Source organism: Bufo bufo, chromosome 2 (genome assembly GCF_905171765.1).
Source record: "Bufo bufo chromosome 2, aBufBuf1.1, whole genome shotgun sequence".
NCBI lineage: Eukaryota > Metazoa > Chordata > Amphibia > Anura > Bufonidae > Bufo > Bufo bufo.
This window is the reverse complement of record NC_053390.1, coordinates 512,010,847-512,035,265: the sequence shown is the minus strand read 5'-3', so window position 1 is coordinate 512,035,265 and position 24,419 is coordinate 512,010,847. Positions and strand designations below refer to the sequence as shown.

General features: G+C 43.5%; 2 protein-coding genes and 1 long non-coding RNA gene across 4 annotated transcripts in view; 1 reads left to right on the top strand and 2 right to left on the bottom strand.

The window, feature by feature from the left end:
- UBXN8 (UBX domain protein 8) overlaps positions 1-724 on the top strand; it is a 43,184-nt gene extending 42,460 nt beyond the window's left edge. For both annotated transcript variants that reach the window (XM_040417883.1, XM_040417882.1), the window contains exon 8: positions 161-724. In XM_040417883.1, the coding sequence (XP_040273817.1) occupies positions 161-325 (165 nt within the window). In that variant the 3' untranslated portion in view covers positions 326-724. The remainder of the gene's footprint in view (positions 1-160) is intronic.
- Positions 725-1,924: 1,200 nt separating this feature from the next.
- LOC120989653 lies at positions 1,925-2,869 on the bottom strand. Its single transcript, XR_005776289.1, has 2 exons — positions 2,042-2,869; positions 1,925-2,010 (listed from the first exon to the last, which is right to left on the bottom strand). It is a non-coding gene; the product is annotated as an uncharacterized LOC120989653 (long non-coding RNA).
- A 5,468-nt stretch (positions 2,870-8,337) lies between these two features.
- PPP2CB (protein phosphatase 2 catalytic subunit beta) overlaps positions 8,338-24,419 on the bottom strand; it is a 57,851-nt gene continuing 41,769 nt past the window's right edge. The window contains exons 2-7 of the mRNA XM_040417881.1: positions 22,810-23,019; positions 21,361-21,534; positions 18,716-18,805; positions 17,828-17,989; positions 17,322-17,440; positions 8,338-9,069 (exon numbers count right to left, since the gene is read on the bottom strand). Coding sequence (XP_040273815.1) covers positions 8,997-9,069; positions 17,322-17,440; positions 17,828-17,989; positions 18,716-18,805; positions 21,361-21,534; positions 22,810-23,019 — 828 coding nt within the window. The 3' untranslated portion in view covers positions 8,338-8,996. The remainder of the gene's footprint in view (positions 9,070-17,321; positions 17,441-17,827; positions 17,990-18,715; positions 18,806-21,360; positions 21,535-22,809; positions 23,020-24,419) is intronic.

Genomic DNA, 24,419 nt, shown 5'->3' with positions numbered 1-24,419 from the left:
TGAAGAGGTTCAAAATGTATGGTTGCAAAAGAGCTAGGGTGAAACAAATGATACTTCTAGAGTACTGGCGGTGAGTTAGCGTTATATTATGTATAAAACGTGCTTCTTTAAAGTCTTCATTTCAGTAAGGTCTTTCTTTGTCTTGATCTTCTCTCTCTAGGTACTGCTGGATTGGATGATGAAAATCGGTTATCACCCAGTCCTTTATTCAGTTTGCACACCTATGCCAAGATGTACTCTAAAGCTGAAAGAGAATGTAACACTAGAGAACGTTGGCATCACAAGGCACACAGCCTTAAACATTGAAGAAAAGGATCCATTGTAATTGACCACAAATAATGCAGGTTCCTAAGAACCCAATGACAACTGCACACAGATCCACTGTGTAGGGGAGAGATCAAGGACTTTCTTAGTCGGATATGTACTAATTTATAACTTCGGTGATGAAGTGTATCCACAATTTATTTGGGTTGATTTGTCCTTTGTCAGCATCCCCGGAGTCATTTCTGCCACATCTTGCTAAGCAGCAGCAATAAGACTTGGTGGCAACACAGTTAAGATTTTATATTAATCCACAAGCTGGAATTAGATTTTTTACAGTAAAGAGACAACTGTAAAATTTCACACTGCATCATGGTAAAGAGGTTCTGTATGTACAGTTCAATAAACCGGTGGCTGATAGCCTAGGTGACATGACCTACTGTTAAAAGCCACTCGAACTCTGGATGTGCCAAAGTGTCAGTTTATGCCAAGAAGCCAATTCAGAACTGACAACTAAATGCCATGACAGAAGACGGATATCTCACTGTCTACACCTTTGTAGGGAATAGCATGGTCTTCTATACCATTCCATATTGTACATCGAATTTGGGCTCTTAACATAATGGTAACTGAGCATAACATGGCTGCACATGCCTGTTTTTATAGTAAAATGCCAAGATCTCTGTAAGGCTGGATTCACATCACAGTTTCATTTTCCATTCTTCTGATCCATCATCAGATGAAAAAAAAGATCCTGTGCATCAGTTATGCACATTTTGCATCTGTTTCCGCCTGCAATCCTTTTTTTTTTTTTTTAGACAGGAAAAAAAAAGTCCTGCATGGAAGTATTAGAGTATTAATATTAAATGCAAATCTGCTGTCATGTGTACTGTATTTTACACTACATTGATTGCCACTATTTTTTCCTATACAAATGTATATTGTGATATGTTTCTGTGACAAAAATATGCATAATTGAAAGTTAAGCATCAGATTACGAATGTTATTATTATTATTTTTTTTTTATTTACAATGAAAAGTGAAAGCGGCCGTAGGCAACTGGATGTGTCATTCTGACAGGGCTCCAACCCTGTGCCTTGTAATGTACATAACACCACATTCATATTGGTTATTTGTAAATTAACTTAAAGGGGTATTCCAATAATATTAGGTTATCCCCAGGATCAGTGAGAGTCCTACTGCTGGGATCCCCACCAGTCACAAGAAAGGGGGGCACCCTACTCGATACAACCCCCTGAGATGAACGGAGTGGTTGGGCATGCACTCAGCCGCTCCATTAATTTCTGGAGATAGTACAGTGCCCAGTTATCTCTAGAACTCCCATAGAAATTAATGGAACAGCTGAATGCATGCCTGACAGCACCATTCTTGTGATTATGGAGGTCCCTGCAGTAAGACGTCCACCGAATAGGCGATAACCTAGTGAGTGGCCAACCCCTTTAAGTACTTTCCACTACTGTGTGGCAGGCAGGGAAATAATGAAGTTCCTAATATACTTCATTACACACATCTGCCTGCTTTTCTTCAATTGTAAGCTACGCCCCCTGAGCCCTGCTCTACCTGGCAGCCGAGTTCGTCCATGGCTGCACGAGACATGGAGGAGCTTGAGGACGAGTTTGTCCAAGGCTGTAGTGTAGCTGCACCTATTGTGTGAGAGCAGCGCATGTGCGGTCTGCTCCTGTCAGTGGCCGGCTCCCTGCTCCAACTCTGACAGGAATCAGCTGATCCCTGTCAGAAGTTGGCTGTAATAAGTCGCTACTCAGTCCATCTCCCCCACGCCAACCCAGAAAGCAGGACATCTGGGCACCCTATACTGTACAGTACTTTTTTTTTATATAGTTACATGGAACTGTGGTGTGTGTGTATATATATATATAAATATATATATATGTACACACACACACTGTGGTCTGCAATACATGGGCTCCGACCCCATTCACATGCGGAGACACAGACATAAAACTGCTGTAGTGCTTCCATTCCGCACCGTATCTTCCGGACCCATTCAAATGAATGTGTCTGCATCTATGATACAGTGCACACATGGCCAGTGCCCCTGTTCTTGGGCCACAATACTGGCACGGACAGGCTATGGTCATGTGCATGAGGCCTAAAGCACTGATGAAATGACACCTAAGATGCTGTTGTTACCATGATATCACAGTTGTCCAGGGATGTCATGTGACCTCACCTATGAAGATGCATGCTGGGATTTTTACTTTCACTTTGCAGCTGCTCCACCCACACGGCCTCTCATCAATTGGAGCATGCTGTGCTGAACACATTAGAAAACTGATTTATACACAGTATATCTGTCATGATACAAATGCCTCTTGGCTTTAGTTATTGTCTGGGCACTGGCACTTTATTTTTTTATACTTCTGATGGACAACCTCTTTAAGGATCTCACCCCCCCCCCCCCCCCCCCCCCCATTTATCCCTGCATTTCAAAAGTCATACCTTTTGTTTATGCATCAATGTAGCCATGTGAGGGCTTGTTTTATCTAGGTGTGTATTTTTTAAATGGTATCATTTTGGTGTACATCATGTGAATTTTGTAACCTTTCATAATAAATTTAGGGCAACTGTGGAAAAAATGCAATTCAGTCATTGTTTTTAGAGTTTCATTTTTACGGTCTGGTCATACCCTAAGGGTTTTTGTAGTATAACTTATTTGACCAGAGCTACAGTCATAGGAATTATTGTTGGGCGAGCATGCTTGGCCGAACACCATTTTGACTCATGCTACGCAGCCAATAAACGTGCAGGTAAGTACTGGCACTCACTGTAATGCCGTAGCCATGTTGGTTACTGGCATTACAGTGATTGGCTGGCCGAAACGAGTCATCGGGTGCCATATAGATAGTGTAGGGACAGGAATTGTTTTTTTTTTTTTTTAGGCAGGGTTTAGTGTTGAAAGGTGTTAGAGACCCAAAAGTCCTTTTTAAGGACTATTGTTTTATCTGGCTGCAATATATATTATTAGCGCAACCTGCGTGCAATTGTTTGGCCGCTGCTGACAGTGACACGACCTCTGCTACATCTGTTGTGTTACATTTGCACATCCTAAATATCTGTGACATTCAGCGCAATGGTTTGGCCGCTGCTGACAGCGCATTACCTGCGCTACATCTCCTGTATAACGTTTGCGCATCCTAAATATCTGTGACATTTAGTATAATTTATTTGTGCATACACTTACAAAACTTGCGCTACTGTACGTGTGATATACTTGCAAGCATATATACCATTTAATATGCTCAAGGCGAGCAGTAAGGGACGGGGAAGTGCCCGTGGCAAATCTGCCTGCTGCCAGAGCACAAGAAACACACTCATCCACGATACCTAGTTTCATGTCCCAGTTTACAGTGCGGTGCAGGACACCACTCTCGAAGTCAGACCAGTGCGACCAGGTGGTCGGTTGAATTGCAGCAGATAATGCTTCTAGTCGGTTAAAGGGGTTGTCCGAGTTATGAAAAAAAATAATATAGCACTGAAAATCTGATGGGCAGCAGTATATAACTAAGCTAAGCAGGTTTTATGCAAAAAAAAAAAATATATATATATATATATATTTCCTCATTTCGCTGGTTCTTTTCTGGCCCTTTGTTTTTATTGCATGTAAACAATCTCTGCCCCCTCCCCCTGCTCTGCTAAGGGAGTGGATACAAGTGCTGCCCTGAGTGACATGTCTGCCTGCTGGGAGACTCGGCAGCATGTTGTATTTGTAGGACTACAAGTCCCAGCTGTATAATGACACTGCTAATACACACAGGATCTTCCCCCTACCTTCTTGTGCAATGCTCTCTCTAGTATATCAGCTCCAGTGCCCAGAATAGTCTCTTCACTGCCTGCAGAGCTGTGCAGCTGAAGGGGTTAAGAATCCTAGCAGAGAGTAGACGGCAGTGACTGGGGAGGGCGCGTTGCCAGCACAGTGATGTCTCGTTTACAGGCTTGTAAACGACCTTTATCAGAGCAGGGAGAGAAGCTGACATCACAGGTCATGTGACCCTCAGTGAAATCTGAGAAACCAGCCACTGGAGATAAAGTGAGTTAATTGGAAAGCTGTTATATTTGCTTAGTTAGGAACATAGAAAGAACAAAAAAATAACTCTGATAACCCCTTTAAGCACCACCCTGTCTTCCACAAAGTTCGGTCTCAGTAGCCATGAGTCTGGTCAACAGAATCCTCACCCTGTTCTTCCTTCCTCCCACCATGGAGAGTCTTGGCAAACAAGTGATCCCACACTTGGATCTTCTGAGGAGCTCTTTTCATCGCCATTCCTTGATTTGGGCCTCTTGCCAAGCACGCTTGAAGAGGGACAGGAGGAGATCTTGTGCACAGATTCCCAAACTCTTGAGCATCCACAGTCAGAAGAAGATGACCGTGGGGAATGGCAATTAGTGTTTCACGAGGTTGAGGATGAGACACAGTTGTCAATAAGTGAGGTTCTTGTTAGGTCAACAAATCAGGAGGAGGACCTGAGTGAGAAGGTGGTGGACGATTAAATCACTGACCCAACCTGGCAAGGCGAGCGAGGACAGCAGTACAGAGGGGGAGGGATCCGCAGCACTGCAACAGGCTGGAAGTGGCAGTGGGGTGGCAAAAGGGAGAAGGTGGGCCACACCAAACAGGCCCGCAACTGTTCCCCGGAGCACCCCCTTGCGGCAATCTCCCTTGCCAAGGGGTAGGTGTTCCGCAGTCTGGCGCTTTTTTGAGGAAGGTGCGGATGATAAAAGAATTGTCATTTGCAACCTGTGCTGTACCAAAATGAGCAGTGGCGTGAACACTAGCAATCTCACCACCACCAGCATGATCCGCCACATGGCATCAAAGCACCCTAATAGGTGGGCTGAACGCCTGGGTCCACAATCAGTGTTTGCGGGTCACACCACTGCCTCTTCCCCTGTGTTACGTGCTGGCCAATCCCCTGTCCAAGACGCAGGCCCGGATGCCTCCCACCCTGGACCTTTGCAAGCACCATCAGCTAGCACAACCACTTCTGTGTCCCAGTGCAGCGTACAGATGTCCATACCCCAGGCCTTTGAACAAAAGCGCAAATACCCAGCCATCCACCCACAGGCCATAGCACTAAATGCGCACTTTTCCAAATTGCTGGCCCTGGAAATGTTGCCATTTAGGCTTGTGGACACTGAGGCTTTCTGCAGCCTGATGGCAGCAGCTGTCCCTCGTTACTCAGTCCCCAGCCGCAACTATTTATCCCGGTGTGCCGTCCCCGCCTTACACCAGCATGTGTCCCGTAACATCACCCGTGCCCTAACCAACGCAGTTATTAGGAAGGTCCACTTAACGACACATGGACAAGTGCTTTTGGCCAGGGACGCTACATTTCCCTGATGGCACACTGGATGAACATTGTGGAGGCCAGGAGAGAGTCGTACCCTGGGATGGCACAGGTGCTACCGATGACAAGGATTTCCGCCACCACCTACTATAGTGGCTGCATTCCCCCCTTCTCCTCCTCCACTTCCACCTCTGAATTCTCATCTTGCAGCACCAGTCAGTAGCTGGAAGCAGTGTAGGCTGACTGTTATGCTGCCTTACCCGTGACCCTCGCGTTATACGCATTTTGGCCAACACAGATTACTGGTTGTTCACCCTTCTCGACCCCTGCTACAAAGAGAACTTCTCATCTCTCATTCCTGTGGTGGAGAGGACTAGCAAAACGGTGCAATACCAGAAGGTCCTTGTGGAAAAATTGCTCCCAGAATTTCCAGCTGACAACGCTGGCGGAAGAGTACATAGTTCTTTGGGCAACCGAGGAGGGGAGACGAGGGGAACACACAGCAGTTCCAACAGAGGCAGGGCAAGACTCTCCAAGGCCTGGGACAGTTTGATGACACCCCGCTAGCACCCTCACCCTGATGCACGGTCTTGTGTCACAAGGAGGGAAAGTTTTAGATGGTGGTGAATGAGTACGTAGCAGACCGTGTCAGCATTCTCAGTGATCCCTCTGTGCCTTACAACTATTGGGACACATGGCACAAACTGGCGCTCTACACCTTAGAGGTGCTGGCCTGCTCCGCCACCAGCATTTTGTCTGAGCGGGTATTTAGTGCTGCAGGGGGCATAACTGATGAACGCATCCGACTGTCAACTGAAAATGCTGACAGTTTGAGTCTAATCAAAATGAACAAGGCCTGGATTGCCCCTGACTTCTCTACTCCACCAGAGGAAAGTGGCTGAACATAAAGGCACTTTAAATGTGGCTTTTATGGTGTATTGAATACACTGTATTCCCATGCACCCCTTCCACCACAAAAAAAAAAAAAGTATATGGTTCAATCTTTCTTTTCTCGTCCTACATCATATCAACATGCTTTTTAGGTTTCCCTCGCTCCTAAATGTTTTAGAGGGTCAGCTCAGCAGCAAACCCTCACCCCTAATGTTTTAGAGGGTCACCAGCAGGCCCTCACCCCTAATCTTTTAGATGGTCAGATCAGCAGCAGACCCTTGCTCCTAATGTTTTTGAGTGCAACCAGCAGGTCATTAAATCAATTTTTCAAGGCTGTGTATGATGCCCTCCTTTATGTGTATCAAAGGGTGTTTTGGAGTGCCGGTTCCTTGTAATTTTTGGCAGCCCTTTCACTTAGTGCATAGGCTTTATGAGTGTAGGAGTCCCACTACCTGAACTATTGTACCACAATGTGAATGAGGCCCTCCTTTATGTGATATACAGGTTGCCTCTTCCTTGTAGTTTTTGGCAGCACTTGCACTTTATATACAAGTAAATATACAGGAAAGAATGTTTCCTCTAAAATCGATTTTATCTTTGGTTTTGTGCGTATTATTGTCAGTCTGTAAAAGTGGTGTACTACTCGGACAACATCGTTCCCAGCAGCGACCTTGGAGTCCAAGATGCATCCAGACAGCCTCCCCATGCTGTTCCCGAACCATTTCAGTGGCGTTTCCATAAATTTCTGACCTTTTCCTATGAACCAGACACCCTCCCCTCTTCAGAGCAGGGGGTGCCCGGTTTAATGCTCGGGTTCTCCCATTGTGCTCTGTAGAGCACCCGAGCATCCCAAAGTGTTCTACTCAAGCACCAGAGCACCCGAGTACTTAGGTGCTCGATCAACACTAATAGGAATACATTAGCTACGGTCCACACCAATGCAAGCTGTAGCTCAGGTCTTAATGTGATCTACCATTTGTAGATAAGCAGTTTTGAATGAGTCCGTTAATGGAAAGGTCAGCTCTAAAGATATATTAGCCCAATGTGATCAAGTTCTGAATTTTGCAAGATCAAGGCAAAACTGCAGTGTTCTCAATCCTCGTTATAGGAATATAGCCAAAGGCCTCCTGCACACGACTATCTTTTTTTGGTCCGTGTACATCCTACACTTTTTGGGGGGTCCCATTGTCTAAATGCCTATTCCTGTTTTCAAAACAAATGGATATGTTCAATAATCTGCAGCATGGATGCGGACAGCACTCGGATGTCACCAGTGTCCCTTAGAAATGAATTCAATCCACAGGATGCAGACTGAAATTACAGTCGTGTGCATGAGACTTAATACATATAACCTCTAACGCTAGAGCAGGGGTCAGTAACCTTTAGCACTCCAGCTGCTGAGAAACAAACTCCCAGCATTCCCACAACTCCTATAGAAGTGAATCAAGCATTCTGAGTGTTGTAGTTTCAGAACAGCTGGAGAGCCGGAGGTTGTGATCCCTGCACTAGAGGGTTATGTTCATAATGTGGAAGCATATAGTAAACCAAACACAGAAATAGCACTGTATTGTGAGGGGAGTCAAGTCCACTGCCCTTGTACAGTAAGCATCCTCCAATACACTGCGATAGACAAGCGAGTTGAATGGTCTCTCTAGATCAGGGATGCCCGTGTCCCTCCAGCTCTACAAAACTACAACTTCCATCATGCCTGGACAGCCATCAGGGAATGCTGGGAGTTGTAATTTTGCAACAGCTGGAGGGCTGCAGGTTGGGCATCCCTGCTCTAGATTTACTTTAGACACTGATCGGGGGAAAACTGCTGGAAACATGGACCTCTTAGAAGTACTCACAACACGTGTTGGAGGTCTACAATTGAAAGTTTATTTGTTCAAATACACCAAAGGAGCAGCAAGCACTTTCTTGACAAATATACAGAAAAACGTACATTAATGTTATGGCAAACACTCAGGTCAAATCTGTCCAATATATCTGTACTTTTTAAAAACATAAAAATAACCGGTGGATGGTTAGCTTGTGCATTTTCTTAAAAATAACTCCAAATGGTATCTGTCATGCCAGCTGATCACTACAACTAAAATTTACAAAGTAGGTGCGAAGGGGGTGGTAAAGGCCTTGCAACTTCCCCTGTACCAACTGTTTAAAACAGTTCAGTAGGAAACATAACTTATACAAATACAGCAGGCAAACTGACTAATGGACTGGCTATGCGTTTTATATTCAAATCTGTAGTCTCAAATTGTGCTAAATGCTTTATCAACAGTATGGCACATTTTGGTCCGTGATGGCGGTGGTTTAGCTTGTTTGGGGATATAAACTGGGGAAATGAAAAGTGTAATCAGGGACAGTAAGGACAGGGTGAAGTAAAAGCAGATTCTTGATGTTTCCATTATTTTGGTTTTCATTAGTTGGTTTGCAGGTCTATATGTAGATAGACACATGTATGTTGTTTCAATGCCAAGTATAATTGCACAGATGAAGGCAATGTGTAGAGATTGCTTATAGGAAATAGTCAGGAGTGCGTCGAGTAACATGCGGCTCTCCACGCCGAGGAGCAGGATCAAACTGGAGACTGTGGAAGGAAAGAAAAAAGATTTAACACAACACTTAAAAGCAATGTAAAGTGTCAGAAATAAGCTGCGGAGGCAATGTAACAATTAGCCACCTTTTACACAGTATTTTCTCTTTTAGAATATTTTTTTAGAAGCTGGATCACGCCTTTAAGTCTGTCTAAAAAGTCTCACCTGTTTAGGACCATGGGCCAAAAGCAAAGCCAAAGGGCTTTAACCCTGGCCACTAAACGTGTGGCACAGCTCAAGTGCCTAGCTATCAGGCAGAGGTGAAGAAACAAGTGGTTTAAGCGTTTTTATTTTTCTGGCCTACATAGCGCTCAGTGTGTGCTATTAGACCCACACAGGATCATGGTGTGCCCCCCTCTGGCTTGGCAGAGCTGCTGGTTCTTAGCGAATCTGCCAGTGATTATCGTCACAACAGGGGGCTGTGTTTGTAACTGGGGCTGCTATGGATACCCTAGTTACAGCAAAAAAAAAAAAGGGACTGTCACCCAGAGATATGTTTTCTGAACTCCTGGGAAATATATATAAAAATCGAGGAAAAGAATTTACATGAGGGTCAGTTCACATCCGGTTTTGATCCTTCTGCCAGAGATATTTACAGCAGGAGGGCTCCCAACATATACCACCAAGTATGCATACAGTGTGGCACATTGCTCATATGCTCTATACAGTCCAGTCAGTATGGTAACACTTGATTGTGTTCCCTACTGCAATTCTGCAGCATCCAATGTTACCTTAGAGAAGTCCCCAGGCAAAGCATTAGGGAAGCTCGATTGATGCAACGGTCACATCACTGGTCCTCATATGCAGTAATTTATTAAGACCAGCATTTTAGACACCAGTCTTAAGAACCCCAGCCAGCTTCTACATAACTGAGGTGCATCCACCGCCTGTCTAAATCTACGCCCGTTCCCCTGCTGGCGTACATTTAGGCCATTTTCTACGCCTAAAAAAAGAGTTGAAAATGATAAATGAGACCAGCCAACCCAACCGCCCGCCCCCTTCCCCGCTAGGCCTCCCTTTTTAAACTTGGCGTGAGCGAGGAAAAGTCTCATATACTCGGCTGCAAAGCAGTGTCTAGCTCAGGTCTCCTACCCCCTGCCCAGAATTCATGAATGCAGAAGAGTGAGTAGTAGCATGGGTGGCTGGATGCTGTCTATCCCATCATCTAGGTCATTCTTCTCAAACAGGCTGCTTTTATTTTTCAATGCGGCTCCTGGTACAATGCCCTAACTACAATCACTATGGGGGTCATTTATTATCAAACATATGCCAATTTTTATCTCTTGCACATTTGGTCGCAAAGGGGATTTCTCCACATGGAAGATTCACTGACAGCTGTTTATATATGAACAACATTGGCTACTTTCTTTTCTTAAGGGCACCACGGGATGGAAGAGAATAGCCTATGTTATTCCATACATTTTCTCTTTTTTGCAGTATACAGACATACACTAGCCAGAGGCCAAAAGGGTATGCTTTTGACCCCGCCTGATAATGTAAGACTGTAAAACCCTTGGTATGCCATGGCATCTGAGAAGTTAAATGACCAGGATCAGTTATCTCTGATCCCCCTAGTGGGTGTCTGCTGTACTACACAGGCAGCACCCCACTGTGTATGGAGTCATGAGAAATGCAATATCAATCTTATATGAAAACTGGTTTTCTGTATTAAGACATAAAAAAAAAAATCTGATTCTCAGAAGGAACTAAAATTAGATAACCACCACCACATGACAAATTACACTGTCATTAAATAACAAGAACTACACCCAAGGGCAGTAGTTATATGTGAAAATGGCTAAATGTTTTGAAACTGACAATTGCTGTTGTTCACAAAGTTTGCTGCTTCAGTGTATTAGATCTTTTTATCAGATGTTTCTATGGTATACTTAAGAGCACTTTCACACTAGCGTTATTCTTTTCCGGTATTGAGTTCCGTCCTAGGAGCTCAATACCGGAAAAAAACGCTTCACTTTTATCCTAATGCATTCTGAATGGAGAGCATTCCATTCAGTGTGCATCAGGATGTCTTCAGTTCAGTCCAGTCCCTCTTACAGTATTTGGCCGTAAAAATACTGCGGTATTTTCTCTAGCCCAAATTCCGGAATGCCGGATCTGGCATTAATTTCCATTGAAATGCATTAATGCCGGATCCGGTACCAAGTGTTTCAGAAAACTGGATCAGGGTTCCTGGTCTGCGCATGCGCAGACCTTTAAAAATGCGGAAAAAAGAAATAAATACTGGATCTGTTTTTCCGGATGACACCAAAGAGATGGATCCGTAATTTCAATGCATTTGTCAGACGGATACGGATCCGCATCCGTCCACAAATGATATCCGTTTACATACGGATTTCCGGATCCGGCAGGCAGTTCCGGCAACGAAGTTGCCTGCCGGGTCCTCACAACGCAAGTGCAATTATAAGCTTTTCACAAGTTTAACTTTTATTGACAAATGCATCATGTTTATTAAAGGACTGTTTGAGGCCATTTTTTAGACTGGAAATTGTTTGGTAAACCTGCTCCAAATTTATGAAGATGGCATTTTTTTTATTTGCCGCAACTGTGATGTGGTTTTGCCACGGTCAGTAAAGGTACTTCAAGGGGTTGCTTGGCGTGGAGATGAGACATTTTTTAAAAAGTCACATCAAATCTGTGCGTTCTAATCTGTAATCCCGCTGAATTTTTCACTCCACTTTGAAAGTGGCGAGGCTCATCAAAAGTTGCCACAAAAATGACGTAGCAGATTTGATAAATGTCCCCCTCATATTTCCAGTGTTGAACCTTCTTTTTCAAGACTTCTGAAAATCCCCCCGGCGTGCTGGATATCAGCTTCTGGGCCAAATTCTGACTGATGACAACCCATTCTTGCCTAATCAGTGCTTAGAGTTTATCCAATTTCCGTGTTTTCGTTTGTCCACCGCTTTTTGAGGATTGATAACAGTTTCTCAATGAGCTTCTGGGGAGTTTCCTGGCCATGGACTACAAATTTCACATATTAAGTTATCACTTTTGCCTTGTGACAGGTCGCTCTATCATGCTAGAGAAAGCATTGTTCATCACCAAATTGCCCCTGGATCGTTGGGAGAAGATGCTCTTGGAGGATATTTTAAAACCACTCTTTATTGATGGCAGTGTTTTTAGGTAAAATTGTGTGTAAGATGAGAAGTAACCTAAATGGTCTCAGGATTCTTTACTGTTGGCATGACAAAGCACTCATGGTAGTGCTCACCTTTTCTTCTCTAGACCAGTGTTCAACACCCATCTACCGGTCATGTTTTCAGGATTTCCTTAGTATTGAGCAGGTGATCTAATTAGCGTCAATGCATAAGGACTTACCACAGGTGTTCATTCTGTGGGATATTCTCAAATCTTCACCGTCAGGTGGGCCCTGAGAACTGGAGTTCGTGAACACTGCTCTAGGCAATCACTTTTCCAGATGTCACAAACAGTATGAATGAGGCTTCATCAGAGAAAATAACTTTACCACACTCTTCTGCAGTCCTATCCCTGTATTTCCTGCAAAATGTCAGTCTGTCCTTAAAAATAATTCTTGGAGAGTAGTGACTTCTTTGCTGCCCTTTCCGACATCAGGCTATCCTCCAAAAGCCATCGCCTCACTGTGCATGCAGAGGCGCTGAAACCTGTCTGCTGCCATTCCTGAACATGACCTGCACTGGTGGTGAACTGATCCCATAGCTGAATCATCTTGCTGGACTTTCTTGGGCGCTCTGAAGCTTTCTTTACCACAAATAAACTTCTCTACTTGAAGTTCTTGATGATCTGATAAATGGTTGATTAAAGTGCAATCTTACAAGGAGCAAATTTTTTTTGTCTGTGAAGCCGTTTTGATGCAAATCAATGATGACTGCACATGTTTCCTTGGAAGTAACCATGGTTAACAGAAGACATTGAGGGAAATTTATCAAGACTGGCATTCCCCCAGTTATGATCCCTGTGGACCAAAGTGAGATGCGCCTAATTTTTACGACGAGGCAGACTAATTTCTTAAGAGGCAATTAGCCACTTCTCTGACATTTCATGTGATAGAAACTGAAGTCTACACCAGCTAGGGGTTGATGTAGACTTCAGCCATAGATTATAGTAAATCTGGTAGCTGCATGCTGCCCGGCAGCTTTTCATGACACTTTAGAAAAGAGCTGAGAAGCTCAGAAACCTGCAAATTATGTCAAATATGGCATGCACCATAATTTGCGACTTTTGGCGTAAACACCTTAGTGAATGCTCCTCAATGAGTTCAAGCACCATCCCCTTTTAAAGCACCCAGTCCGCTCTTCTAATTCATTCAGCATGCCAGAGTGATATTAACTGCATTTTCCTTGTTAAAGTTTTCTCCTGAGTTAGTGAGAAGATCACTGAAATGATAGCAGGTCATTTTGTGCAAGGGCGGAAGTGCAGTGGAAATAGGGTTTTTGTAATTAAGTTAATATTCATGTCTAGGTCACTTCATAACAATTTGGATTTAATGCACATTGCCACCATGTAAACTGAAGCAGTAAACTTTGCGAAAACCAAAAATTTGCGCCAGTCTCAATTTTTGCCTATGACTATACACCCTCACTGCTTCCATAGGAATTAACAGGATAAGTAGAAGTCAGGTGCTGCTAATCAAATGCCCTTTATAATTTACCATTGACCACCTCTAGAAAAGAAGACGTTTTGGCATTTTGCGGGTCTGGAGCACTAAGCCAAGGAAAACAACATCAGTTATGATCTTAGAGAAGCAACTGTTCCAGCTCATCAATCTGGGAAGTTATAAGGCCATTTCCAAACAATCTGAAGTCCATCATTCTACAGTGAGAAAAATGATTCACAAGTGGAAACATTCAATACAGCTGTCCAGTAAATTCACCCCAAGGTCAGATTGGGCAATGCTCATAAAAATATCTAAACAATACATCTAAGACTCTACAGTCCTCAGCATGCTAAATGTTTCAGTTCACGACATTACAATTGAAAAAAAGACTGAACAAATACACCGTATGGCTTGTTTGGAAGGGTTGCCAAGAAAATGTCTCTTATTTCTAAAAAAGATTAGGGCAGTACAGATTGTATGCAAAGTTTTATCTGAACAACCCACAAGACTTCTGGAAAGATGGACAGACGAGACCAAAGTGGAGATGTTTGGCCATAAATCACAATGCCACATTTAGTGAAAACTGAACGTAGCATATTAGCACAAGCACCTTTTACCAACTTCAAGCTTGTGGTGAAGGGGTGATTTGAGTTTGTTTTGCAAGCAAAGGACCTGGGCAATTTGCAGTCACTGATTCGACCATGAAGTATTCTAGAGTCAAATGTGAGGCCATCAACAGCTAAAGCTTGGCTGAAACAGGGTCATGCAACAGGACAATGATCCTAAGCACACCAGCAAATCTACAATAGAACGGCTGAAAAAGAATGAAGGTGTAGCACTGGCCCAAAGACCAGACCTCAACCCATTTGAAATATTGTGAAAGGAACTTAAAAGGACCTGTCTCACTTCAGTAAGTGGCATTTATCATGTAGAGAAAGTTATTACAAGCCACTTACTAATGTATTGTTATCCATATTGCTTCCTTTGCTGGCTGTAATCATTTTTCCATCACATTATACACTGCTCGTTTCCATGGTTACAGACCACCCTGCAATCCATCAGTGGTGGTCGTGCTTGCACAATATAGGAAAAAGCACTAGTCTACGTGCGCTCCCATGGTCCCGGCCACCAGAGAGGCCGGCACTTTTTCCTATAGTGTGCAAGCACGACCACTACTGATGGATTGCAGGGTGGTCTGTAACCATGGAAACGAGCAGTGTATAATGTGATGGAAAAATGAATCCAGCCAAAGGAATCAATATGGATAACAACAATACATTAGTAAGTGCCTTGTATTAACTTCCTCTACATGATCAATGCCATTTGCTGAAGGGAGACTACCCCTTTAAGAGCTGTGCATAAATGAATATGCAAAAACCTCAATCAACTGGAGCAAAATTGTAATGCAGAGAGAATCAAAATTCCTCCACGATGTGAGAGATAGCCATCAGCGGTTGAACTAGCTAATGATTCATAGGGTGTACTCTCGCCATGCTGCGCCGAAGCTCCGCCCCTGTCCCCATTACAGTCAATGGGGACGGAACGGCGGTCCGCCGGCACAGCGAAATAGCGGCAGGACGGATCCGACAGGGTGAACAGCCTGTCGGATCAGTCCTGCCGCTAGTGTGAAAGTAGCCTTAGTTATCTGCTTATTTTTCTTAAACCTTCATTTTCTCTTATCTTGGATGACATTTTGGGGCTTTGGAACCAATTACTCAACTTACAATGGTTTCATCATACAATGGTCGTCCTGGAACCAATATTGTAACTTGAGGGGCCGCTGTATATCCTCTAAATACCAAGGGCAACTTGCGATGGAGATGTCAAATGTGCAGATAAGAGTGTTCGAACTTGTTGCGATTTATGTTGCACAGACGAGACTTCCACGTGTTATTAACATAAATTACCATGCTTTTGCCATGCATTTCCTGACTGCACATTTAGAAAATGTTAAGAAGACAGTTTCAGTTTGCTTCACTTGTTCAAGCTGCCTGGGCAAAAACCAGTGCAATTTATGGTAAAATATCCATACCTAGACTCGTCTATCAGTCTGCCAGATAGAGAAAAGGGATTTCTCACTCCACAGAACATGTTTCCACTGCTCCAGAGTCCATTGGTGGCGTGCTTTACAACTCTACATCGGACACTTGGCATTGTGCTTGGTGAGGCTTGCATGGAGCTGCTCAGCCATGGAAACCCAAGTCATGAAGCTCCAAGTCACAGTTTTTGTGCTGACAGTATGTCAGAGGAGGTCTGGCACTCTGCAGTTATTGAGTCAGCAGGACACTAGTGATTTTTTATGTATTAGGCTACTTTCACACCTGCGTTCGGTGCGGATCCGTCTTGTATCTGCACCGATAATGCAAACGCTTGTATCCGTTCAGAACGGATCCGTTTGTATTATTCATTCAAAAAAAAGTCTAAGTCAAAACGGATCCGTCCTGACTTACATTGAAAGTCAATGGGGGACGGATCAGTTTTCAATTGCACCATATTGTGTCAGTGAAAACGGATCCGTCCCCATTGACTTACATTGTAAGTCAGGACTGATCAGTTTGGCTCCGCATCGTCAAGCGGACACCAAAACGCTGCAAGCTGCATTTTGGTGTCCGCCTCAAAAAGCGGAACGGAGACCAAACGCAGCCAAACTGATGCATTCTGAACGGATCCTTATCCATTAAGAATGCTTTGGGGCTGAACTGATCAGTTTTGGGACGCTTGTGAGAGCTCTGAAACAGATCTCACAAGTGGACCCAGAAACGGCAGTGTGAAAGTAGCACTATGCAACTCCGCACTCTGTGACCCCGCTCTGTAACTTTACGTGGCATCCACTTCATGACCGAGGTGCGGTGGTTCCTAAATGCTTCCACTTTAGAATACCACTCAAAGTTAATTGCAGAATATTTAGTAGGGAAGAAATTTCCTAAACTGCCTTGCTGCAATGGAGGCACCCTATTACTGTTCCATGCTGAAATTCAGCGAGCCCTTTAGGATGACCCATTCTTTCACAAATGTTTGTAAAGGCAGACTGCATGTTAGGTGCTGGATTTTATACACCTGTGACAATGGGGCTGAATAAAACACCTGAACTCAATATTTAAATGTCCCTTTGGAAGGCATGATACAGCAGGCAATTGTTGGTAAGGAAGCGTTCCTTCCTGCAGTCACCTGCTCATCAGCAGAGAAGAGCACTGTATTTACATGCAGCAATCTCCTCCACAGTTTGGGGAGGAGCGATCACTAATGCCATTGCTCGTCACCATGCAGACTCGTTGTTTGCCGGCAGCAAAGGCTGTTTACACAGTTTGATCTGCTGCCAGCAAACGACTATTTTTGTGTCCAGACAAATGATCTATTACCCAATGAATGGCGCCTTTACATTGCCAGATAATCTCTAACAAGCATTCCTATGAACACTCAAGCGATTATCTGGCAAATTCTCATCCCGTGTAAAAGGCCCTTTAGACGAGAGTTCCAATACTTGTCCATATGGTGTATATAAGCACCCTTAAGGGTTGCACATCTCATTTAGTTAGGACTGAAAAATGGTTAAGCATTCCTCAGGCTATACAGAAGGTTCCTAGGCCACAGTTTAGGTACCACTAATCTGTACAATGGAAACAAGGCAAGTTACATAAAGCTACTTACAAGGAGTATTTTAAGGTGTCATCCAGTTCCATTATAGCTGCCTGATTCCCACAACGATAACAATAATTAGGTGCGCTGAAAATGGTAACCACATTCCTGTCATGACACCAGTTGTATCCCTGGAAAAGAAATTACTGATTTAAAACTAGTAAAAAATAAAATAAAAATATAAATAAAGTTATTTGAACATCCTCTGAATGCTTAGGGAATACGGACAGGAAGTAGATTTCTGAAGCATGTGTATGGATTTCCGCAAGCTCTATCCAGATCAGCTGCAGAAAATTCTGCAACAGATCGGCCACAGCCCCTCATAGGCAGGAATCATTCATATTTCTGTACTCAATGTTAGCAGTTTGTCAGACTTCTCCTGCCTTCATTTTCTGGGACATGTCATGTGAGATATCAGGGCATCGTTTACAGCAATACTTTACTACACCATGTCCACTACTAAGCTATACTGATAGCAATCTATTAAGCATAGTTTGTCATAATTCTTCCAGACATACCTCCATTACAAGCTGATGAGCACGTGACACCAAAGTGAGTCCATTGGCATGGTTAAAGGTTTCAGAAATATCCTGCCCAAAAGTGTAGCCAGCACCTCGGGGGGAAATGCCCCAACCTCCACGATCATCTGGATCAGACCACAAAAGGTCACACATTGGCCCCTGGACAATTAATACAATGGAGTTAGCTGAATTTGATTATTAAACATTACAGTAAACATTATAGCAGCATTATTGCCTGTGACCATGTACACGGTATTATATAGGGGAGGTCGAGATAGTCCTGCCAACATTAGAAGAGCAAGCAATCAGGGGTCAAACTCTGTTCATGTTTTGCTCTTCTCTACATTTTTAGAAGACACTGGATACCACCATTTTAACACATAACGCACCACTCCAATATTTATCAGATAACCAGTACAATACTATCATCAAAATTGTGAAGGGATCTACTTAACCTTCCTAGCAACTTTACCACAATTTAGCCCAAAACATATACAGATGTAGTAGAGTTAACACTCATGTTTTATGAGACGTGTTATCTAAACTAAATGCGTTAAGCAAACACCAATTGCTTTTCAATGGCTTTCAAAATTCAATTGCTTTCAATTGTTTCAAGATAACACGATGAGTTCAGAAATTTGAGTTAAGAATTTGTGTGTTAACCCTGCTACATCTGTATGCTGTTGCTTCAGGTAGCAACGATCACAGCAGTGGAGGGAGATCCAAGTCTATGTCTTAAGACTGAAGAGATGGAGGACCAGTAGCCTTGGCTGCTCGCTGCTCCTTTCTCGTTATAACTGTACAACAATTAAATTCACAGTAGATTCAGACGCTACAGACATCTAACTGGCTGCTCGAGTGATCCTCAGCCTCACCAAGTATTACCTCATGTGGAACTTCTTGTAAGCGATCCAAAGCACGAATATGATCCAGCGTATCAATAGACGGAGAAAGACCTCCGTGAAGACAGAAGATCTAGGAAGAAACACAAAATTTATACATTCAACAAAATCCAACACATACCGCTTAGGGTGGGTTCACATTGTGTTCTATGCCTCCATTTGACATATACGTTATTTTTTTCTCTAACGCAGAAAACCATGTTTTGGTATCCTGCAGAGTACGGTAAAAAAATGTACACTTTTTTTTACAATGGAACTCTATGGTGAACAGATGCCAATGTATGGCATCTGTCTGAGGCATCCGTTTAACAGCTAGGTTTTTAGTATACGTTAAACAGATAGGAAAAACACAATGTGAACCCACAGTGACAGCAACCTACCAATGACCTTCACCCATCAGTGGTCATCTTGTAAGATGCTGGAATGGATGAATAACAGTGTAAGACCGCATTCGGAGGGTTGGAGTTCACAATGCAGATGTGAACCCGGCCTAGCAAGAGACCGTCAACTACTAATTGTGCTGAGAAGCACTACTTGGCACACTACTGTCTCCACCCGTTTCACCTCACAAAAATTCTCGCCTTTTTTTGTAATACAAGACCAAGTATGCCTAGCGATCATTAGAACCAGTTCACAATGAGTTTTTTGGGGGGCTTCCCAAGAAAAAATTTGTGCCAAAAATGGCTCCAAACAGCCTCACTTTAATGGAAAGCAGCATTTGCTTTTTTTTCTTCCAAGCGGAAAAAGTAAGAAAAAAAAGCAGCACGTGCCATTTTCGGAGCAGAATCCGAGCTCAATCTCCCATTGAAATAAACTGGTGACCAGACTGTGGGGATTCAATACCTCTTAATGAAACTACTAAAATTAAAGCTACATATATGTTTTAACCCCTTCCTGACATCTGCCACACGTCAGATCTTTAAAGGAGCTATGCAGGCACTACAGCCAGTGAGTGCCTGCTGCTTTACACAGCAGACGCCTGCGACCGGTGTCTGACAGCAGGTGTGTAAAACAGGCACACGCCATCTGTAAAGACCCAACGTCCATGGAACCCGTTTGAATCTCCCCCACAGTCTAAGTGGTCAGACAAGGCTTTAGAGAAAACATGGGTGAACTATTGAGGCTGAAGAACAAAAATTTCAATTTATTTTAATCCTATAATTCCTTGCGTTTTACCAGTGTGTAAATGTACGGGGACCCGACGGCAGTGAGGAAAAACCTCATTGATCCCTTTTTCTTCCTGACATCTAAAGTTAGCCACACACCATAGATAAAGGTCAGCTGAACCTGCAAACACTAAGGGCTCATGCACACATATTCACTTCAATGGGGCTGCAAACCGCGTGCTGCCCGCATCCACATGTCCATTCCGCGGCTCCGCAAACAAAATAGAACATGTCCTCTCCTTATGCTAGTCTGAGGGGTCTTTAAGGACATATGCATGAGTGTACCTACATATGGAGACTGCCTTCACCAACTTTACCAGTCATTTTAGTGACAAAGACCTTAAAGGGCTTCTGTCACCCCACTAAAGTCTTTTTTTTTTTTGGGCTAGTTAAATTACTTATCCTGCGATATATGAAAATATAATGGTCTTACTTTGATTCAGCAGTTTCTTCTAAAAACAAAGTTTCATAATATGTAAATTAGGTCTCTACCAGCAAGTAGGGCGGCTACTTGCTGGTAGCAGCTGCAGAAAACCGCCCCCTCGTCGTGTTGATTGACAGGGCCAGCCAGGATCTCCTCCTCCGGCCAGCCCTGTCGGCATTTCAAAAATCGCGCGCCTGTGTTCATTCGGAGCAGGCGCTCTGAGATGAGGAGGCTCGCCTCCTCAGAACTCCCTCAGTGCGCCTGCGCCGATGACATCACCGAAATAGAAGACGTCATCGGCGCAGGCGCACTGAGGGAGTGCTGAGGAGGCGAGCCTCCTCATCTCAGAGCGCCTGCGCCAAATGAACACAGGCGCGCGATTTTTGAAATGCCGACAGGGCTGGCCGGAGGAGGAGGAGATCCCGGCTGGCCCTGTCAATCAACATGACGAGGGGGCGGTTTTCTGCAGCTGCTACCAGCAAGTAGACGCCCTACTTGCTGGTAGAGACCTAATTTACATATTATAAAACTTCGTTTTTAGAAGAAACTGCTGAATCAAAGTAAGTAAGACCATTATATTTTCATATATCGCAATATAAGTAATTTAACTCGCCCAAAAAAAAATATTTGACTTTAGTGGGGTGACAGAAGCCCTTTAAAGGAAATGTGCCACCAATTTTGTTTTTCTGCCAGTTGAAACCAGATAGTAAAACATATCCTTTTTTTCTAAACTGTTTTCTGATTACAGATTTGATGCTATTTTCTGAACATGATTATGAGGGCGGCCATCTTGCCTGAGCTTTAGGGGAATTGCTTTACGGCAGCCACATGGCTAATAGACACAGTGGTCTGGAGGGAACCCTATTGACTTCTATGGGGGAGTTTTCTAGGCAGCGGTCATTGTACAAGGAAAGAATAGATAAGCTCTGACAATCCCCTAACGGAACGGAAAAGGCCTTCGACAAAGGCAGTAGTGTATTTTTCATTCGAAGAGAAAAGTGCCAAATATTCCCTCTGGGGTACCGAGAAAATACATACCTGGCCATCAACTAAAGCCGTTAATGGTAAGTAGTCAAAGAGATCTGTGAAATACTTCCATACATTTGCATTCCCATATTTCCGTAGACATTCATCATAGAAACCATAGACTTGAGTGATTTGTCGAGATTCATGGTTCCCTCTCAATATTGTGATACGTTCTGGGTAACGGACCTAGGAAGGAAATAATATGGTTAAAAGGGGTTATCCCATGAATAACGTAAAAAATGAAAATCAGACATCATATAGTACATGACAACCTCTTTCTACCATAGCTGGGTCCAGCCCTGTACCTCACATGGATCCAGAGATCTCCCCATTCACTGCTCCAACTGTTCTGCTACATTTATTTCAAACTGTCAGGTTAGGGGACGTGGCCTTTCTGCTGCAACTGGTGGCAGGTGAACGATGGAACTGAGCATGTGCTTCCATCTCCGTGAGCAGGACAAAGAAATTAGAAGAAAAAAAGAGCAAACAGCAGGTGGCGCTATACAGATAGATTTCATTCAACAACTGAGTAGCTATAATAAAATGTTAATTACATGCAATTACAAAAGTATTCAGATCCAGGAGCTGGTTTGTAAAATGTAGATTTGTGGATTCTAAATCGCAAGTTACTACATGCTCTAGGATAAAAAGATTAAAAATTATTTTCTATGTGAAATATTCTAACAACACCAATCTGCAGAGGCCACTATTATATACACCTGGCTAGTACAAGGTAGAGTCTCCTTGTAGAAAGAATTCAGCAAGGCGGTGGCAGCGTTCTGTAGAGATTGAGTCAATGACAACTTAACAGCATCCCAAATGTTTGGAATCTTCTGTTACACCACATCTTAAGTATGCCTCCATGACCGAGATCTGACACTATGCAGTCCATTAGGATGCGCTGACCTCAGTTTACCAACTTGAAAACCGTGGGATCTGGCAAGTCTCACCAGAGGTCACTGACTAAAGTAATGAAGGCGGAAAATACATCAATACTGCTATAATACATATAATGTTATGTATGCCAACACATTAACAAATGAAGGGGGGGATTCTGAAAGTGCATCTTTAATTTGGTATTTAGAGGCTTAAAATGGAAGGATTCATGTAGTTTATGACAACTTCTGATCCCACAATGTGCACAAAGATTCATCAGACCAGTGTATGTTATTCCAGTATTCAACTGGGCAGTTTTGGCAAATCTGTTTAAAAGAGTAGAACCTGATGAGGTCTTCTGCTGGGGTGATGTCAGTAAAGAGATGCTATTCTAGCATCACAATTATTCCATAGCCAAAAACTATTCAGATGTAATTTCTGACCCCCCCCCCCTCCCCCTCCCCCTCCCCCTCCCCGATGCGTGGTCTGGGCACGGACCATCTTGGGCATGCTTTTATGGGTTCAGTCCCTGCACAGGATACTAGGCTAGGACATCATACAAACTGTAAGAAACAGCGTCATTACCTTTAATGCTACAAGAAGAGTCACCGTCTCCACAGAGTAGTAGCCTCTATCCACATAGTCTCCCATAAACAGGTAGTTGGTGTCTGGGGATTTTCCTCCGATTCTGAAGAGCTCCATGAGGTCGTGAAACTGGCCATGGACATCCCCGCACACGGTAACAGGGCAGCGCACATCCTGCACATTCGACTCTTTTGTAAGAATTTCTTTTGCCTAAATAAAACACAATACATACATATTTATTAAAAAATATGGCAATAGAGTGGCAAGTGTGTGATACAAGTAGGAAGACACTTCCAAGGAGAACACTACATGACAGCTACCTGCCTGCTCCTGCGGTCTACAACTGATGAGTATACCAGATGCAGATTATCTATAAAAACCACAATGGATTTGCCTAACCATGAGAACGTCTGAAACATAAGGCAAGTAAGCTACAGGAATATGTCCAGACCTAGCACCTTCTACGGCACCAAACTGAAGGTACCACTGGAGACCAGCATGCTAAGCAGCTCCATGAGAAAAGGCCCACATGACAATTCAAGTGCCATAGATATTTGTAATTCTAGATAATCATTCATCTCCCATGTATAAAAATGAAACCTACATTTTATATTTTACCAAAACCAAGTATTCAATGAAATGATTGAGCGCACAGCTTTACAATCTTACTAGATGAAGTATGGTAGCGGTGTGGGTTGTACTGAAGAGCTGAGGGGTTTTCAAGGAAACTTGTCATGATGAACATGGTGTCTAAGGGTCCATTTACACGTCAGTGTGTGTTTTGCGGATCCGCAAAACACGGACATCGGCGATGTGCGTTCCACATTTTGTAGACCGCACATCGCTGGCACTTAATAGAAAATGCCTATTCTAGGACATGTTCCATTTTTTGGGGGAACTGAATTGTGGACCCGTAAGTGCGGGTCCGCAATTCCGGATCCGGGCGGCACATTGTGCTGCCCCATAGAAATGAATGGGTCCGCAATTTTGCGGAACGAAATTGCGGACGTGTGAATGGACCCTAATCCGCAGGCTTAGCGTCGGTGTCCGGCAAACCATATACAAACAAATAGCTTTTTTTCGATGCAATACCAGATCTGTCTCATCCGGTATCATCCAGAATAACAAATCCGGTATTTACATTTTTTCAAAGATCAAAAGAAAAAGTAGCGCCTCCTATATCCCGGCGCATGCGCAGACCAGAAATCCGGCGATGCAGCAATTTCCAGAACACATGGTACTGGATCCAGAATTAATACATCTCTATGGAAATTAATGCCGGATCCAGCAAGTGCAGTATTGTTCTGGGATTTTGGCCGAAAAGAGATACAGCAGCAAGCTGCGGTATTTTGTTCTGTCAAATACCGTACAAGGGACGGAGCGGACGACATCCTGATGCATATTGAACGGATTCCTTTCCATTCAGAATGCATTAGGACAAAACCGATGCGTTATTTTCCGGTATTAAGACCCTTTACGGGATTTTAATACTGGAAAAGAATAACGCTAGTGTGAAAGTATCCTTATTCAGTTATTAATAACACTGTGCATAGACAGATAGCATCAACCTTGTTGAGCAGGACCACCACCATTACGTCTAAGCTCAGAAT